Here is a 20,808-nt window from a genome sequence, read left to right as displayed (position 1 = left end):
CAACAATCATTGCTCTCTTTGTTACAGCATAATAATAATGTGGCGCCACAGCCCTTGAGGGGCCCAGACTGACCAGCTGGCTACTGGCCTCACGTTCACATGTCAAAGCAGAGGTGGACGAGTTTGTTACAGCATACACAACTCGATTAAGAATATTTTTTGTCACTGTATGTCTCTTAAAAGTAAATAGTGAACTTAACCCTTTTAATCCAAAATGTTTTCTATTCCTTTAAAGATGAATACATATCCCAATTTTTCTTTGGTCTAAGGATGTTGTCCTACATTGTATGTGTATTTCAGTATTATTGGCAGGGAACTGTGACAAGTTTTAAAAACAACGGTTTATAAGTTTTTATCAACAGTAATCTCACTAGAGGTTTTGATTTATCTAGAGAAACCTCTTCTTACGGACACCTCCAAGATATGGATACTCCTCATATACGGACAGATTTTTATGTCCCAACTGAAATAATATAGAAATAATGATAAATTTAACTCTCGCTTACGGACACTCTCAGACACGACACGGACAGCTGTTTCACAGTCCTAAAGCTTGCTTTACAACAATTAATAACTTAGGAATTACACATCTTATCTTAAGCCTGCTTATGGATATAATTATTATTATGACCAAGATGCAGGACAAGCAACTCAGTGCGACCAAGCGTTGAGCCATATTGAATGAGGATAATAATAATAATAATAATAATAATAATAATAATAATAATAATAATTTTATGTATGGTATTCTCTATCTAGGATTCTATCCCCTCCCTCATCAGAACTCTTAATTCGCACCCTGATAAGGACTTCATATTTTATTCTATTGACGTGAGAATACCAGCATTATTTATGTTATATACATCAGCCTGTCCTTGTAAAAAATACAGCAAATAAAACAAAAAAAAAAGTGCTCAACTGGAAGAATAATAATAAAATATATTAATAAACTATTAAAACCAAGAACTTTATGACGATGTTCTTAAAATAAGATATTCTACATACCTGATATTATTCTTTCCGCTCCCTGAATTCCAGGAATAGGTGTGATAGATAAAAATGTTTCCACTTGACTTGTTAATGAAGTAGATTGAATGCCAGCACTTGCAACTATTTTTATGTTCTGTGGGCATACAAATTAAGTTTAAAAATAAAAACTAATGAGCTTATATATTATTAGCATTCCTTATTAATGTCAGAAAATAAATATTACATATTTTTTATAATTTATACCTACATGGTTTTATTTATAAGATACAAGTATGTATGCAGAGAAGATAAAGTGAAGGGTCAGGGAAGAAAAAGTCGATGTCCACTTTTTGACATTTTTTAGTTAAGTAGTACATTCTGTTGTTCTTCAGAGGTACTACGAGCCTGTCGAGTCACCACACGCTAATAAGCAACGTAGTCCTTGTAAAACAGATTTGAAGATATGTACTATTGGGAAAGAACAGTGGATGTTCAGGTGTTAAAACGTCATTTTCTCGGAACAGCTTATTATGGACATTGATGTTTCTTTCTCCTGACCCTTCAAGTATTGTACACAATAATGTAACAATTGGGACATTTTTAGCACAGTTGATTCACTGTCAGTTTCACACAATTTGATTATTTCTTAAGCCTGAAACAAGTCCCAATAGAACATAGAATATTAAAAATTTCCTGACAGCATATTCTCAATAGAACAGCTTTTATTTTAAATTTATTATGAGATAATGCTTTTGACTGATGGAGATCCTAAAGAAAATAGGTGTGGATTGGAAAGAGAAAAAGAATATTCAGTAATCTTTATATGAAACAACTGGTCAAAGTCAGGATAGGAGAAGAATTGTCACAAGAAAGTGAAATAGGGAGAGGAGTACGTCAAGGAGTCCTTTATCACCTACTCTGTTCAAAATCTACTTGGAGAATTTAGTGAAGAACTGTTTTCAGAATATGGGAGGAGTGTTAGTAGAAGGAAGAAGAATAAAGTGCATAAGATTTGCTGATGATATGGCTTTGTTAGCAGAAAAGGAGATGATACTAAGAGATATGCTACTGAAGCTAAATAACAACTGTGAACAGTATGGGATGAAGATAAATGCAAATAAGACGAAGAGCATGGTCATACGAAGAAAAATAAAGAAGGTAAACTTGTGAATTCTAAATGAGGCAGTAGAGTAAGTGGATAGCTTCAAATACTTGGGGTGTACATGAGCTGCTGCCAGGAAGTCAAAAGGAGGATAGCAATGGCAAAGAAAGCTTTTAATAAAAAAGGAACATCTTCTGTGGACCTCTGAAAAAAGAACTAAGGAAGAGACTATGAAGGGCTTTGTATGGAGTGTGGCATTACATGGGACAGAAACGTGGACATTACGACGAAGTAAAGAGAAGCATTTGAAATGTGGATTTGTAGAAGAATGGAATGTGTGAAATGGACAGACAGAGTAAGAAATAAAGTTGTGTTGGAAAGAGTGGGTGAAGAAAGAATGATGCTGAAACTGATCAGGAAGAGGTAAAGGAATTGGTTGCGTCACTGGCTGAGAAAAAACTGCCTACTGAAGGATGCACTGGAAGGAATGGTGAACGGGAGAAGAGTTCGGGGGCAGAAGAAGATATCAGATGATAGACGACATTAAGATATATGGACCATATGAGGAGACAAAGAGGAAGGCAGAACACTAAATGAAATGAAATAAAATGAGATAATATGTGCACTTTTGTGATTTACCATTATATAAAATATGTATATTTGCGAATGTACCTACTGTAGATAAAATATGAAACAATAACGAATACAGTAGGCCTACTCAGTTTAATACAGTACAGGTTTTGAAACGTTTTGCTAAAGAAAACTGTCATTATTTCAACAAACTTTAGAGTACATTTTTACTTAGCTGCACATAACACAAACTAAAAAAAAACATTATTCAATATCAAAGTACCATACTGTACGAAGAGGATAATTATTTACTGACGATACTGATTAAACCTGAAAGTTAATTTTCTTTAGTTTGAGAATACTTATCTCTTTTCATAGTTCTCAGGAATCTTCGTGTTTTTCGCAACATTTATTGTGACACTTGTGGGAGTTAATTATTTATAAATTGCTATTAACAAATAGCACAGTTTTATCAATGAGCTGTATTTCATTTATCTATACATAAGCTAACTGGAGATTAGTTAAAGTAAATGTTTACTTTTAATTAATTACTAAAAAATAATAATCATTCTTGAAAAGTATGAATAAAAATATTCTTCCAAAAAAATTGTTATGGAGACAGAAGTTCCATAATTTATTTTTAACAGATCACCAACTCCAAATGCTTCACCAACCTCTAAAGTAGAAGTTTTCCTTCCTGGTGCCAGTAGATTTGTTGATTCACGTGACTCCCATTGACTGCTCTCAACACATTGCTTCAACTTGTTTATCAGGCTTTGATAAGCTTCAATGAATTTCACTTCCACAGCAAGAGTGTTATCTTCAATTTCAATCATCTAAAATTATAATAAATAATTACAGCTGTACTGAGAGGTATTTTAGAATCAAGTATTCCTTATATTAATAGTTTATTTTATATTTATCTTAATAATGGATCTCAGAAATTAATAATTTAAAATTAAAAAATGAATAAATTTAATTATTTATACAGTTATAAGTAGTCATCCTGTATTAAAATATTTCATACTAAAATGCTGTCAGCATCTTGGAACACAATATCACATCACACATTGGACAGTTTTTTGGCTCAAGTTCGGTGCCTGTGGCACGATCCCACGAGAAACTTTAAATCAATTTAAACAATTTAAAATTTCTGATGCAACAATTGATGCCATAGGATCTCATGTATTAAAATCATCCTTAGCTATAATCAGTAATCATTTGTACCCAAGAAACTTTTATTGTAAATGATTTCCTATGTTTTCATATCATTTATCTTAATGTTTTTTTTTCTTTCAAATTGTCACACAATTGTTTTTAATGATTATTCGTTATGAATTGATTAGTAGGCCGATCTATCGAACCTTTATTTAGGGCGGCTTTTGTTAATACAAATTTATTATTATTATTATTATTATTATTATTATTATTATTATTATTATTATTATTATTATTACAGAGTAGAACACAAGGTATTCTGAAAATAGAAATAAGGTATATTTTATTTGGCTTATATTGGAAACTTTTATATTATGTTATGTATTGGAACTGTTCTTATATTCATAGTATGCTGTATCCTTTGGGCAACCCTTTTCTTAAGCGCAGCTACCTTGTGGTAAATATATCTGCACACATTAAATTATATTCAAGAAAGCAGAAGCAGACATCAAAGGAAAGAAATGCTGAGTCGAAGTCGCTACCGATTTGTAATATTATTGTGTTATGAGGATTTTGCTTAGATACAATAGAAATAGAGATACACAGAGGTATAATTTTATAATATAATTAATTACATTTTTTTGTTAATAAAATTGAAACATAACTGGCCATATATATATATATCGATTGTAACAATGATAGCATTCATGGATAATAAGGAAGGCTGTGGAATACCATATAAACTGCAGTTTCACCATTTTCGTTTAATATTCTTATTAATGTTGTAAAATAAACTCTGCCAGATTAAATAAATAAATTATTATTATTAAATTATTAAAAAAAAAAAATAAAAAAAAAATAAAAAAAAATAAATAAAAGTATATGAATAATTTAAAATCAATTCATATTAAATAATAACGTGAACATGTAATAAAAATCGTATTTACAGTACATGTTTTTAAAAAACTAAACTCAGGAAAATAGTTTTCCACCTTGCCATGTTTATTAAAGCCTCGGAAAATGATATTAATTTCGTATCAGCATTTCTTTTGCAGCCCTGTGTACAAGAAAGTAGTATTGATATCAGTCGAAATTATAAATTACAAAAACACTTTCTTCTGTGGTCATAATAGATTTTATGGCTTGATACAGATGTTGAAAACGAAATACAATAATATTACCTATAGTGTGATAAAGAAATAAAAACAAAATATACTTTATACAGACATACAGTAGGCTTTGCCTCAGGAAGGCATTGTTGACAAAAGTACTTTAAGAACAAATGCATTACAAAATATTATAAAATCTTATGTATTAGGAAAAGATAATATTTCTTTTGTTTCTTGCATAATACTAGTTTAGTTTATACACATAATATTAAATAGTTAAAATGCGTGTATTATTATATGTGGCCATGTCATTCAGATTCTTTATAGTATCATGCTTTTGGCCTCCAGAGTTCAATGCAGATTTAAAACAGCATGAAGATTTTATAATTTCTGCAGATGCTTCGCTTTCAGAGGATGATGATGAAATGTTAAAGGACAATGATATCGCATCTTTACACCTAAATATGGACAGCAGCAAGCTCGAATACTTACACAGATATTTTAAATACAATACAATTCCATCTCTCGTGGAAGAGAAAGTCAAGGTTCCAATAAAAAACGAATTTAAGGACATAGAAAATTTGTTACCACACATATGGTACCTCACTATAATTATTTAACATAAATTGATACCTTTACAATTCATTGTGATAACAGTACTTATAATAAGATATGTAATGTCTTTCACCAAATACGAGGCGTGTTCTTAAAGTAAGTTCCGTTTTCAATTATAGCCGTCGCATCACTGCAATCATTATTTTGTGCATGCGTGTTTTCTTCTTCAGTCCTCAGGCAAGCTGTGCATGCAGTTTCAGAGCTTCAGTCCGTGTGTGTGGTTAGTTGTGATCAGTTGAAATGTTTAAAGTGATCGAGCACCCCATCGACTGTGAGATGTGGTCTGTTATCCGTTTCTTGAATGCAAGAAACATCAAACCAGCTGACATTTATCGTCAACTTTGTGAGGTGTATGGTGATGATGCCATTAGTGATGGAATGGTCAGGAGATGGGTTAGGAAGTTCAACAAGGGCCGCGTCTCTGTGCATGACGAGCAGCATACCGGTCGGCCATCTTTGATCAATGACGATTTGGTGCGTACTGTCAATGAAAAAATTCATGAGGACAGAAGGTTCACAATTTCTTTGGTTTCCTTGAATTTTCCACAAATGTCGCGGAGTGTTCTACAAAATTGTGACAGATCAACTACGATATCGAAAATTGTGCTCACGATGAGTACCCAAGATGCTCACCGAGGAACACAAAACCAAACGAGCTTCCAGCGCATTGAGCTTTCTCACACGTTACAGTGAGCAAGGCAATGAGTTTCTTGACCACATCGTGACAGGTGACGAGACTTGGGTGTCTCACATGACACCTGAATCGAAGCAGCAGTCCATGGAATGGAGGCACACTGCATCGCCAAGGAAAAAGAAATTCAAACAAACCATGTCAACATGCAAGATCATGTGCACTGTTTTTTGGGACAGAAAAGGAGTCCTACTCATCGAATTCTTGCCTCGGGGTGAATAGAGAAACCTATTGTCAGACCTTGAAGAAGCTCCGTCACGCAATTCAGAACAAGAGACGTGGGATGCTGACCGACGGAGTTGTGTTGCTTCATGACAACGCTCGGCCACACACAGCTCGTGACACCCAAAATCTCATCTCGAAATTTGGCTGGGAACAAATTGACCATCCCCCCTACAACCCGGATTTGGCTCCGAGTGACTTTCATCTCTTCCTGCACCTCAAGAAGTTCCTCGGTGGTCAACGTTTTGATGGCGACGATGAAGTGAAAACAACAGTGCGGCAGTAGTTCATTGCAAGCGGGTAAATTCTACAATGAGGGGATAGAAAGACTTGTGCCACGACTCGATAAATGCCTCAATAATGGTGGAGATTATGTTGAGAAGTAATTGAAGTGTGGGAAATACAATGCAACAAAAATTGTTTGTAGATTATTCCCATTTACTTACTACACCCTTTTGGAACTTACTATAAGAACATGCCTTGTAGATTTATGCCATTTCACAAAAACTATTGAAAATAATGTTATTCCGAAACTGTCACAACAGCAATAGGCACACAATCAATTTATAGAGTATTATATAGCATCCACACACATAAATTCCATTTTTTAATTAGTATGTATGTATCTAATACTCTGAATTTGACAATAAAGTCATTCTTATATTTTTTAATTAGTACTAAATAAGAGATTTATATATGTAATAATATTTCCTGATTTATGTAGAATGTTGTCATTGTAGATTATAAATTTATTAAAATACTCTATGACATATATTTGTAAAATGCAATATTCTTCACATACAGATTCCATACAGTTAATATAAATAAGTGAGGACTGTCTATAAAAACAATGACATATATTTGTAAAATGCAATATTCTTCACATACAGATTCCATACAGTTAATATAAATAAGTGAGGACTGTCTATAAAAACAAATTAATATCTACAGGATTTACACCAGTTCTGGCACAGACACTGGCAGATCTTTGACAAATGAGACATTCAGTATATTATTATTCAGTCCCTGAATATACTGTATTAATGCAAACAGGTTCAAATTTAATTATTTGTGAAACATATGAATATGATTACTTAGTAGTACTATTTTTACTTTCCCATTATAAAGAATTGCCATGGTAGTCTAGTGGCTAGAGCGCTAAGCTTATAATCCTGTGGACTTGGGTTTGATCCCCAGTGTACCCCTAATTTATTACTTGTGTTGGCCAAGGCTGTGATCCAGATAACACAGGGATTTTCTCCAGGAGCTCAGGTTCCCCTGTGGCATCCCAACAAATCTTCATTATCATCTCATCTCATTGAGGGTGTAGCACAGATCAGCCTCTTATGGCAGTGTAGCACAGATCAGCCTCTTATGGCACACACTGGACGATGACTCTCTTGGTAAATTGGTGTACACACATATGGGTGAAGAGTCAAGTACCCGCCACTAATTACATTAAAAAAAAACTTTTTCATTATACGATAAAGTGCGTATTGTGATGTTGCAAAATAAATTAATTTCGAGACATTCACGGATATACAAGTTTTCTCTTCTCCTGATAATGAAAAAGTGGTTTTAGATACAGTATGTCTGTCTGCCTCTGTATGCAGTGAGTTTTCATAAACTATTGCACGAATTTTATTTATATTCAGATAGATGATTCAATTTATCTGGGTGCACAAGAAATGTAACAATATTTAACAAGAAAATTAAACGATTTACTTCACCACATTTGTATTATGTATAATAAAATACAAAAATATAGTTTATAATGAACAAAGATTTTTCCTTTCTTCATGGAAAAATTAACATACAGAATTATTTACACTTTTCATTGCGATTTTAATATTAACTTTTTACCCTAACTGGCCAGGTGACCACATAGGCAGAGAAAGATTTTTTTTTTTTTTTAATAAGGATTATTCGTGGCTGAATCTCCATATAAGGAATTAGTGTCACAAATATCGGGAAGACAATACTGCTACGTTTGAAAACAAAGGAATACTATGCTTAAAATCTGGATACAAGGGTCACTTCATAAATAATGCACAGGTTGGCAGAACTGTGAAGTGGATGACACAACACCAATGAAAATTACGTTAGTTGCAGTTGAAGGATTGAGGAAGAAGCACGTGTGTTCATTTCGTCCATAGCATATAGCATTCTGTGTTTAGGTAACGAGAGCTAGAAATGGAGCCTACATGTGTCTCGGGTACTGTGACAATTGAAAACCAAAGATCGAATCTTTAAGTGGCAAACCCCCCTACAGAAAATCACACTTCCACAGTGCTTTGAATGGAGTTTGTGGTGAACTTACAGTAGACCGTAATACAGTTTCTCGTTGGGCTACTCGTTTTCGTGATGGTCCTGTCAGCAAGTTTGCAATGTCCAGACGTTTCTGCTTCTGTTCAGCAATCAAGCAGTGAGGGATCCAACGCACAGAAATTTTTCTCTTCTTCAAATTCTTTGTCAAAATACTGAATACTGAATTTGATGAAATCCTCGTAGCTTCTGAAAGTTCCTCACATGTCACTTGACAATCTTCTTGAAGAGCATCCGCCACAAGTTTCATACTTTGTTCTTGTGTTGAAGTTTTCGGCCTTCCTGGTCTTGCATCATCGTCTAAGCTGACACGTAAACGAGTAGCCCAACGAGAAACTGTACTACAGTCCACTGTAAGCTCACCACAAGCTTCGCTCTGCTGTAGATTTCTGTTAGGTTTTGCTACATACAGATTCGATCTTTGATCTTCAATCGTCACAGTACCTGAGACACGTGTAGGTTCCATTTCCAGCTCTCGTTACATAAAAACAAGAGTATGCTATGGACGAAACGAACACACTTGCTTCTTCCTGAATCCTTTAACTGCAACTGACGTAATTTTCATTGGTGTTATGTTATCCATTTCACAGTTCTGCTAACCTGTGCATTATTTATGAAGTGACCCTTGCATAAACTCATATATGAGGGTGGACCCAAAAGTAACCGGAACCGAACTGTTGCACACGCATGCTTTGTAGTTACGAGTTGTGCTGTTAGGGGGTGTTAATTTGGGGTCTCCCGCGACCGTTAGTGAGCTGGCGTCAGTCTGAGTTAAGTGGTTTATTTGTGGTGCTGTGTTGTTTGCATTCCTGTTTCAACTGTTTGGCGATTAGTGAGATGGCCGAACACAAGGAACAAAGAGTGTGTGTGAAATTTTGTTTTCTGTTAGGGAAAACTGCAGCCAAGACCATTGGGATGCTTCGGCAAGCCTTTAATGATGATGCTTTGGGGAAATAACAGGTCTATGAGTGGTTTTCCCATTTCAAATCTGGCAACATGTCAACTGAAGACATGCCACGCCCCGGGCGTCCTTCGACAGGAAGAAATGACGAAAACATTGCCAAAATCAAACGTGCAATTGATGAAGATCGTCGAAAGACCATTGACGAAGTTTCTGAGCAAACGAACCTGTCATGGAGCACGGTCCAGCGAATTTTAACCGAAGATTTGCACATGAGATGAGTGTCTGCAAAATTTATTCCTCGCTTGCTCACAGATGACCAAAGAGAAAACCGAGTGAGAGTTTGCAGCGACTTGAAGAGTGAAGTGCAGAACGATCCAAATTGTCTTAAAAGAATTGTGACTGAGGATGAGTCTTGGTGCTATGGGTATGATCCAGAACCAAAGCAAGCATCGAGCCAGTGGAAAACTCCAAATTCACCACGACCCAAGAAAGCACGTCAAGTGTGATCCAATGTGAAAACAATGTTGATTTGTTTTTTTTATGTGAATGGCATTGTCACAAAGAGTTCGTTCTGCCAGGACAAACAGTGAACCAACATTTCTATTGGATGTGTTACGAAGATTACGAGAGAGTGTGCGACGAAAACAGCTTGAAATGTGGAGAAATGGGAACTGGTTGCTTCACTATGATAATGCTCCAGCCCACACAGCTCTGACGGTCCGACAGTTTTTGACAAACAACATGGTGCTTGTGCCTCATCCACCCTACTCACTCAATCTGGCTCCATCGGACTTTTTTTTGTTTCCATGGATGAAGAAATGTCTGAAAAGAAAGCGATGTGGATGACGTCAAAGAAAACACGCTAACGGTTTTGAACAGTATCCTGCCTCAAGAGCTCCAGCACTGTTTTCAGTAGTGGCAAAAGTGTTGGGACTAGTGCATTAATGCACATGGACAATACTTTGATGGAGACTAAAGTACTGTGAATGTAGAGTTCAATAAAAATGCAAAAAAAAAAACAAAAAAACAAAAAAAAAACATTCCGGTTATTTTTGGGTTGTGTGTGTGTGTGTGTGTGTGTGTGTGTGTGTGTGTGTGTGTGTGTGTGTGTGTGTGTGTGTGTGTGTGTGTGTGTGTGTGTGTGTGTGTGTGTGTGTGTGTGTGTGTGTGTGTGTGTGTGTGTGTGTGTGTGTGTGTGTGTGTGTGTGTGTGTGTGTGTGTGTGTGTGTGTGTGTGTGTGTGTGTGTGTGTGTGTGTGTGTGTGTGTGTGTGTGTGTGTGTGTGTGTGTGTGTGTGTGTGTGTGTGTGTGTGTGTGTGTGTGTGTGTGTGTGTGTGTGTGTGTGTGTGTGTGTGTGTGTGTGTGTGTGTGTGTGTGTGTGTGTGTGTGTGTGTGTGTGTGTGTGTGTGTGTGTGTGTGTGTGTGTGTGTGTGTGTGTGTGTGTGTGTGTGTGTGTGTGTGTGTGTGTGTGTGTGTGTGTGTGTGTGTGTGTGTGTGTGTGTGTGTGTGTGTGTGTGTGTGTGTGTGTGTGTGTGTGTGTGTGTGTGTGTGTGTGTGTGTGTGTGTGTGTGTGTGTGTGTGTGTGTGTGTGTGTGTGTGTGTGTGTGTGTGTGTGTGTGTGTGTGTGTGTGTGTGTGTGTGTGTGTGTGTGTGTGTGTGTGTGTGTGTGTGTGTGTGTGTGTGTGTGTGTGTGTGTGTGTGTGTGTGTGTGTGTGTGTGTGTGTGTGTGTGTGTGTGTGTGTGTGTGTGTGTGTGTGTGTGTGTGTGTGTGTGTGTGTGTGTGTGTGTGTGTGTGTGTGTGTGTGTGTGTGTGTGTGTGTGTGTGTGTGTGTGTGTGTGTGTGTGTGTGTGTGTGTGTGTGTGTGTGTGTGTGTGTGTGTGTGTGTGTGTGTGTGTGTGTGTGTGTGTGTGTGTGTGTGTGTGTGTGTGTGTGTGTGTGTGTGTGTGTGTGTGTGTGTGTGTGTGTGTGTGTGTGTGTGTGTGTGTGTGTGTGTGTGTGTGTGTGTGTGTGTGTGTGTGTGTGTGTGTGTGTGTGTGTGTGTGTGTGTGTGTGTGTGTGTGTGTGTGTGTGTGTGTGTGTGTGTGTGTGTGTGTGTGTGTGTGTGTGTGTGTGTGTGTGTGTGTGTGTGTGTGTGTGTGTGTGTGTGTGTGTGTGTGTGTGTGTGTGTGTGTGTGTGTGTGTGTGTGTGTGTGTGTGTGTGTGTGTGTGTGTGTGTGTGTGTGTGTGTGTGTGTGTGTGTGTGTGTGTGTGTGTGTGTGTGTGTGTGTGTGTGTGTGTGTGTGTGTGTGTGTGTGTGTGTGTGTGTGTGTGTGTGTGTGTGTGTGTGTGTGTGTGTGTGTGTGTGTGTGTGTGTGTGTGTGTGTGTGTGTGTGTGTGTGTGTGTGTGTGTGTGTGTGTGTGTGTGTGTGTGTGTGTGTGTGTGTGTGTGTGTGTGTGTGTGTGTGTGTGTGTGTGTGTGTGTGTGTGTGTGTGTGTGTGTGTGTGTGTGTGTGTGTGTGTGTGTGTGTGTGTGTGTGTGTGTGTGTGTGTGTGTGTGTGTGTGTGTGTGTGTGTGTGTGTGTGTGTGTGTGTGTGTGTGTGTGTGTGTGTGTGTGTGTGTGTGTGTGTGTGTGTGTGTGTGTGTGTGTGTGTGTGTGTGTGTGTGTGTGTGTGTGTGTGTGTGTGTGTGTGTGTGTGTGTGTGTGTGTGTGTGTGTGTGTGTGTGTGTGTGTGTGTGTGTGTGTGTGTGTGTGTGTGTGTGTGTGTGTGTGTGTGTGTGTGTGTGTGTGTGTGTGTGTGTGTGTGTGTGTGTGTGTGTGTGTGTGTGTGTGTGTGTGTGTGTGTGTGTGTGTGTGTGTGTGTGTGTGTGTGTGTGTGTGTGTGTGTGTGTGTGTGTGTGTGTGTGTGCGCGCGTATATATATATATACAGTATATATAAAAGATTTATATCACATTTAAATCCAAACTCTCGAAAATATAAAAGTAATAATAAAAATTGATTACATTTTATGAATGAAATGAATTTGTGCGAATTAGTGGCTTACATATAATTTTTACAATTTATAATATCAATTATCCTAGTTTTGTAAAGGCTGTGTTTTGTACGCAATCCAGGAAACGAAAGTTTATTTTCTTATTGTATGTAATGTAAATTACTTAATTTCTGTATGTTTTTTGAACAGGATTGGAATACTTAACTCTCCCTTTTGTGTGTTATGCAATTCAAATGAACCCATGAACTTAGAACATTTAGGAAGATATAGAACCCTACAAAAAGAAGATTCTAACCTCAAAAATCTGGAGTGCAATAGGGCTAATGTCTTTGTTGCCAGATGTCTAGGCATTTGCACTACAACAACAAGAACATTTTGAATAATAGGTTTAAAAAATGAACTATAAGCAGTTACATAATACCATCTGCAACATGACAAAGGAAATCAATTGTTGCAAAACAAGTAAAATGCACATGTGACAGTAGTGCGCCCATTTTATTATCTTACTGCTTAGTGGCACTTTCCCTATCTGTAGCTGTGTTAGCAGCTTCTATTATATGGCCCGTAAAATAGTTACTAAAAAAATCTCTTGGACAATCACTCATCATTACCACTAATTGTCGTTATATTAAAGATAGAAATAAAATACGTAGCTTTATTTACAATCATTCAATACAAAATGTTACATTGTTTACGGTTTTCTGGGTCAAAAAATTTCGCCTCCTCCCATGGTTTTGTCTTGTACACGTCCAGTATCTCTAAATGTTCTAACAAGATAATACACTGTGGGATGACTAAAAACTTTGACACCTGGAAAATTCTCTGCATTTATAAGGCAGAGGTGGAGAGTACATGAAAGATCCAGCAGGAAACTTAACTCCTTTTCACAGAGACTGGATAAATCCAATTTACTGTCTTGTGTTTGTCCTGTATTAACTTACTTTAATCTCAGGTCTTGATCGTAGCCAACATATACGGTGTAAAAGAAACTCATAACACAGCTGAAGGAGTAATGCCATTTACGGTAAGAAAATAAAAAAGGATGCACTGTATATGTCATCTTCGTAGCACTCATTTCTTTATTTGCAGGAAAAGAACACTGAACACAAGTCTACAAATTAATAAAACTATGAATTATAGTCACTTGAATCAAACACTTTTTAAAGAGTTCAGTAACAAAAGCAGTGGTGAGGCAAACGAACAGTATGTTGACGAAGAAGGTGTGCATGAAATAATATATCCAAGTACACCAAAACCACCTAAGCAATATGATTATGACAGCTTCCATGCTGATTATTACAATGAAGCTGAACAAGCATTACATAGTAACATAAGCTACAATTACACTGAAAAAGGAAAATATGAAGAAACTATTGGAGATGCTGTTGATGAAATAATTAGTTTTGAAAAGCCAAAGAACTGCAGCAAGGAAGAAGACAGAAATTTTGGATTTAAATCTTTTCAGTGTCTATGGGAAGACTTCAAATATTCACACAAAAGAATGAGTAAAACAAAATTTTTGGGAAGGATTACAAAAGTTTTGGCTGCATGGTTCTTGATTTATGTTGTGATTGCTATACCGTGCTGGTGTAAATATGGTACGTTCAAATAGTTTATTAATAATAATTATTATAATATTTAAAAATATATATTAAACGTAACTTTGATTATACATCTTGATTACACAACTTTTAACACTATCACTTCGGAATATGCAGTTTATTGCTTTCGCGTTTTCTGAGTTCTGAGGATAGCCCACAACAGGCTGAAACTAGTCAACAAGGTATCATACCTAATATTTAACATGCGAAAGCAATGAACTGCATATTCCGAAGTAAGTTTGATATTTATTACAGGGTTATGTTGCTGCTGCTGCTGGTGTAATTTTTGTCGGCCTAAGAGGCTCATGAATAAAGCCAAAAAATACGTAGCAATTAATCCACCAGGGATTTTTGTTGAAGGAGGAGTGGAGAAACAATATGAGCCAACAATTTATGAAATTGAAATATATAACAAGCTCATGCGTTCAATTAAGAAACTGTAGCATAATTGAAGGACTTTGAACAATGAGATGGAGACAATAGTAAAGTTATAGTTACAGTGAAAAAAAAAATCATAATCAAACCTTTAATTTCTAATTCCAGTTATTTCTTGTAAATTTAAATGTTTCACTATGTCTTCTATGTTAATGAATTACTACATAATATTTTAGATTTTGGTATTTTTTAAGTTAACAATAACGATTATATTAACAATTATTCTTCCATTTGAAAAAAATATTATTAAATAAAAACATTATGAGATCAATTATACTCACTCTAATGACTTGTTTTGCTTTGGTCAGTTCTCCATGTGTGAGACATCGCACAGCTAAACTGCTTTGTGATGACAACATCAAGTTGATTATTCCATGAGGTAATGGAAGATAGGATGTATGTCTTGACTGACTCTTGCTCCAACGTGTCTTATGGTAACCTGATGGCATTATATTGCCTCCTAAAACCATATCCCCAAATTGTTCAACAAATCATAAACACCGTAATTAATAATACAAGTACTAATGAATTTAAACAATGATGCAATACAACGTTATTTATTTTAGATTCACTTCAATGGCGTATCCAAGTATCAAAATATCATTGTAATGTGGAGAGGAGACGTGACTAGCAGATTTTTTTGTTCATTATATTCAGAAGGAGTATGACTAGAAGAAATCTTATTGGAAAAGATCTGAAACTAGAGATCTGTGACAAGCAAAATTTCTTTGGGTGAAGGATAACTACTGTATTGTAGAAAAATCCTTATAAACAAATATTATGTGCATATATATTAATTTGTAATAAATTGCTTTCCTCACATAAATATATAGTCATCTTCAGTGGTCTACAGTAGTCGTTACCATTTTTGTGACTTTAAACTCGGCTGAGAGAATGAAACTTTAAGGGCAATAACAGTTCTTAGCATGGCTTCTTTGGAAGGAAAATATAACTGGAAGTAGTGGTGGTGGTGATAAGGCCTTCTCTTCCACTCAACCAGGTTTGAATAATATACATGAAATACATAAATATAATACAAAACAACACAAAAGAAGATACCTTAGAGATTATATCAAATAAAGTAGAAAATTACATATAGAGTGATTTATATAGAACTAACACACTTCTTTCTTTCTTTATTTCAAAACGAATGATGCTAGCCAGAATTTGTTATACCTCAAATGTAGAGTATCTTTGGAAGATTGCTAATTTGGAAGTAGCACAATGAGCTCATACCATGGCCTGAGTGCAAGTAGGCTTGTCCCACACACCATCTGTAATCTATACTACACATACACCATCTCCAGAAATAGGTCCCTCTTAAGAATAGACATTAATCAATCAATCTTCTTTATGTATCCAGCTGTTTGCTGACAACAAAAAGTCTACTATAGTCCACTGTTGTCTATTCAGTTTTTGTTTTTCATGAGAAATGAGGGGTATTAAGATCGGAGTTCATTATAGGCGCCTGTTGCTAGTAGACAGAATTGGGATGTAGTTGATATATACTGCAGGTTGTGTCATCTGCAACTGGTACTGATGATTTTAATTTACTTCTTTTGTGGTTTATGGATGGACAGTATAGAAGAATGTGTTCCAGATCTTCATCATGATTATTACACCACAGACAAGTAGGATTATTAAAAAAGTGAAATCAGTGTAGGTACTATTGTGTGACAATGGACCTGTTCTGGCTCTTATTAAAAATGTTTGAATATGTCTGGGCAAGTTTTTGTACATTTCCAGGTCATTTGGTTTCTTTTGTACAGACTAAAATTTTTCCTTTGTCAGAAGAGAGCCAACTGTTGATCCATAGGTTTATAAAATGAGACTTTACTGAAGCAAAGGCACTGAATAGAGATATCACTTGAAGAGGTCTTGGTTGCAAGTATGTTGCCTGTTTTTCAATTTTATCGACTTTCTAGTTTCCAGGTATACCTCAATGACTAGGTATCCATTGAAATGTTATTTCCTTTTGCAGTTTTTTTTAGTTCACTTATACTATGTGCGTATAGGTTTGGTACATATTTTATTATATTAAATATAGCCCCCTTGGAGTCGGTAAGTATGTAAACAGATTTTTCATAAATTTGAGTAACACACTGAAGAGCAGCATCAATAGCTAGCAATTCAGTGTCAAGACTGGAGGAGGATGAACATAATATGAAGTAACTTTCTTGATATTTTGGAATATAATACCCTGCTCCTGATGTCCCATCTCCTGGGGAGAAGCTCTGTCCAACGTGTAGGAAACGGTTATGCAAAGTTCGTAGCACACTCAACTCAGAACTCATCGTCTTCTTCTGGCGAAAGTTAACGAGTATACAGATTTGATTCAAGAATTACCAAGTAGACTGAACACCAGTTTACTTCAGTTAGACATATCAATTGCACTCAATTCCTAGACACAGCGATCAGTTGCAGCTAAGAAAAAGTTTCAATCAGCAGCACAAGCACTTCAAGCTAAAATCAGTAAAATTTATGATACTGAATTAGCAACCGAACCAGAACTTGAGACAACAAAGAGAACATGCAAGAGAAAGTACAACATTTTGATGAGTTAATTTGGCAAATTAAAGATAAAATTAAACATGTCAACATCCCTGAAGGAATCCAACTACTTACACTGGTACCACTGTCGTGACCTAGAAATAAAGTTAGTGAAATGTTTGACGTTTCTGAGTATATAATAAATCAGGCACGTGTACTTGTGACTGGGAAAGATATTCTAGCTTTGCCCGAACCAAGGAAAGGAAAGAAGCTATCAGAAGAGACAACCAAGAAAGTGATTGATTTTTACTTGGATGCTAACAATTCAAGAATAATGCCCAGAATGAAAGATAAAGTAAGCATAAGTAAAAATGTTTATAAACAAAAATGCTTTGTTTTAAGCAATCTGTCAGAGCTACATTCTTTATTCAAGACAACATTCCCTCACAACAAGATAGGTTTACCTAAATTTGCAATCCTCAGATCTAAAGAGGATCCTCAGGTACACATACTGTCTGTGTGTGTACAATCTACCAGAATGTTCAGTTGCTTCTGGAAAGTATTCATATGAAAGGAACTGATTAAACTAAGAGTGTTAGTTGGGAGGCCAGAGGGAAAAAAACCTTTGGGGAGGCCGAGATGTAGATGGGATGATAATATTAAAATGGATTTGAGAGAGGTGGGATATGATGATGGAGACTGGATTAATCTGGCTCAGGATAGGGACCAATGGCAGGCTTATGTGAGGGCAGCAATGAACCTATGGGTTCCTTCAAAGCCATCTATAAGTAAGTAAGTAAGTAAGTAAGTAAATGATATTATTTTCATTACATTTTCAGTGCATTCATTTTAAATACAACGTACATATGCATCTTCTGAGGACCTCTGGAAAAAGAACTTAGGAAGAGACTAGTGATGCGCTTTGTATGGTGTGTGGAATTGTATGGAGCAGAAATATGGACATTACAATGAAGTGAAGAGAAGCGAATAGAAGCATTTGAATATGGATATGGAAAAGAATGGAAGATGTGAAGTGGGCAGACAGAATAAGAAATGAAACTATGTTGGAAAGAGTGAGTGAAGTAAGAGTCATGCTGAAACTGATCAGGAAGAGGAAAAGGAATTGGTTGGGTCACTGGCTGAGAAGAAACTGCCTACTGAAAGATTCATTGCAAGGAATGGTGAACGGCAAAACACGGAAATTTTACTTGAAACAAGTAAAGCAAGAGGTTTGGAAGTAAATCCCGAAAAGACAAAGTATATGATTATGTCTCATGACCAGAATATTGTACGTAATGGAAATATAAAAATTGGAAATTTATCCTTTGAAGAGGTGAAAAAATTCAAATATCTTGGAGCAACAGTAACAAATATAAATGACTCTTGGGAGGAAATTAAACGCAAAATAAATAAGGGAAATGCCTGTTATTATTCGGTTGAGAAGCTTTTGTCATCCAATCTGCTCTCAAAAAATCTGAAAGTTAGAATTTATAACACAGTTATATTACTGGTTGTTCTGTATGGTTGTGAAACTTGGACTCTCACTTTGAGAGAGGAACAGAGATTAAGAATGTTTGATAATAAGGTTCTTAGAAAAATATTTGGAGCTAAGAGGGATGATGTTACAGGAGAATGGAGAAAGTTACATAATGCAGAACTGCACACATTGTATTCTTCACCTGACATATTTAGGGACATTAAATCCAGACGTCTGAGATGGGCAGGGCATGTAGCACATATGGACAAATCCAGAAATGCATATAGAGTGTTAGTTGGGAAGATGGAAGAAAAAAGACCTTTGGGGAGGCCGAGACGTATATGGGAGGATAATATTAAAACGGATTTAAGGGAGCTGGGATATGATGATAGAGACTGGATTAATCTTGCACAGGATAGGGACTGATGGCGGGCTTATGTGAGGACGGCAATAAACCTCCAGGTTCCTTAAAAGTCGTAAGTAAGGAGTAGGCCTACACTTATTTTCAATTTCATTTTTTTTTTTGAGTGTACTACGTTATATTCATTAAGAGTTCATTTGAACATAATAAACGTAAATAGTACAGAAATGACAATCATCATTATTATTACTATAGATAATTCGTTATTTCGTGAAACCAAATGGATGAGTGCATCGATCTTATAGTAAGATCTTGTGGTGGGGATATGTGAGTTAGCAGTTAGCAGAAGCGAAGCAAGGGAGGGAAACTTCTCAGTTCACTTTCTTCTTCCTTTTTTACGTGCAGGAAGTTTCATGAGATAACAAATGGCCTATACCACCATTACATTTTCAATGCATTAAACCTGAAAATTTATTACGAATGTGCAGTCAATTAAGGGTCTATGTTAAGCAGTCTGGTCACACGGCTGATATTTTGGTGTCCTGGTTTCAACTGAGTTCTCTAGAAATCACTTTAACGTAACACAGACCCTTGTTCGGCTGCATGCTTCAGTTAGAATTTTTCAACAATTATTTCATAATAGAAGTTGCAATACTAGCTACCATGTCTTTCGTGGTTCAGCTATTAACATTAATCAAAGACTATACTATCATTAGTTATCCCTATCTTCTTTTTTCTTTTTTTGGCACTCTACTTTCATATGTATCTGAAATGGTACATTAAAAGAAAATTTTATGCTCGAGCAAGAGATTTAGAGGGAGGAAGTAATGACAGCATGTCATTCAGAAGAAGCTTATTTGGATTATCTATCACTGTATATAGGGTCTATGTGAGCAAGAGAAAGACATTTCTTAACGTGAATCTACATTCAATAAATTAGGAACAGGATGAAAGAAGAACATATAGCAATGAAAAGATATATATTTTTTATATATTATTTTAATGTACCGAAGTACATATGATATTTCCATGCAGATATTCTGTGTCATCATACGATGAAAGAGTAATGGAACTTAATCTGAGACGATTCTGTCTGACGCCAGGATGGGTATCCGGTGTGGCTTAGTGGATAAAGCATCAGCACGTAGAGCTGAAAACCCGGGTTCAAATCCCTGCGCTGGAGAGAATTTTTCTCCGTTCCATTACTCTTTCATCGTATGATGACACAGAATATCTGCATGGAAATATCATATGTACTTCGGTACATTAAAATAATATATATGATAAGCGTAAATCACTTCGTGGTTTAAGACGGCACTTATTCCATCGGATCCCAGCCAACTAGTCACTCATAACGAGTGCACCTCAGCACACATGTGGACTTCAGTCCTACGTTCATAGACATCTATGACGTAGTGTAGAGGGCGGCCACTAGAGGGAACCCAAGAGTTGGAACTTAATCTGAGACGATTCTGTCCGATGCCGGGGTGGGTATCCGGTGAGGCTTAGTAGATAAAGCATCGGCACGTAGAGCTGAAAACCCGGGTTCAAATCCCGGCACTGGAGAGAATTTTTCTCCGTTCCATTACTCTTTCATCGCAATGAAAAGAGTTTAAATAGAATCCCTTCCAAAAGTCTTATACATCTTTTAGAAATTAGTTTTTGTTTTCTTTTCCTCTTTATGTCACATTAGTAGGTGATACAAAAAATGTACAGTGTTCTTGGTTTTGCCATATTTAAAAGGATAATGCCTATCCTGCTAAACATACTTTGCCTGCACACATTTATGACACAATTTATATAACA

General features: G+C 36.2%; 1 protein-coding gene across 3 annotated transcripts in view; it reads right to left on the bottom strand.

The window, feature by feature from the left end:
* The window catches only part of Sptz (zinc finger FYVE-type containing 26 spastizin), a 129,602-nt gene that overhangs the window by 65,606 nt on the left and 43,188 nt on the right, over positions 1–20,808 (bottom strand). For all 3 annotated transcript variants that reach the window (XM_069815805.1, XM_069815807.1, XM_069815806.1), the window contains exons 11-13: positions 14,956–15,134; positions 3,316–3,477; positions 1,006–1,123 (exon numbers count right to left, since the gene is read on the bottom strand). In XM_069815805.1, coding sequence (XP_069671906.1) covers positions 1,006–1,123; positions 3,316–3,477; positions 14,956–15,134 — 459 coding nt within the window. The remainder of the gene's footprint in view (positions 1–1,005; positions 1,124–3,315; positions 3,478–14,955; positions 15,135–20,808) is intronic.

Source organism: Periplaneta americana, chromosome 17 (assembly GCF_040183065.1).
Source record: "Periplaneta americana isolate PAMFEO1 chromosome 17, P.americana_PAMFEO1_priV1, whole genome shotgun sequence".
In the NCBI taxonomy this organism is placed as follows: Eukaryota; Metazoa; Arthropoda; class Insecta; order Blattodea; family Blattidae; genus Periplaneta; species Periplaneta americana.
This window is presented reverse-complemented; position numbering and strand designations above follow the sequence as displayed.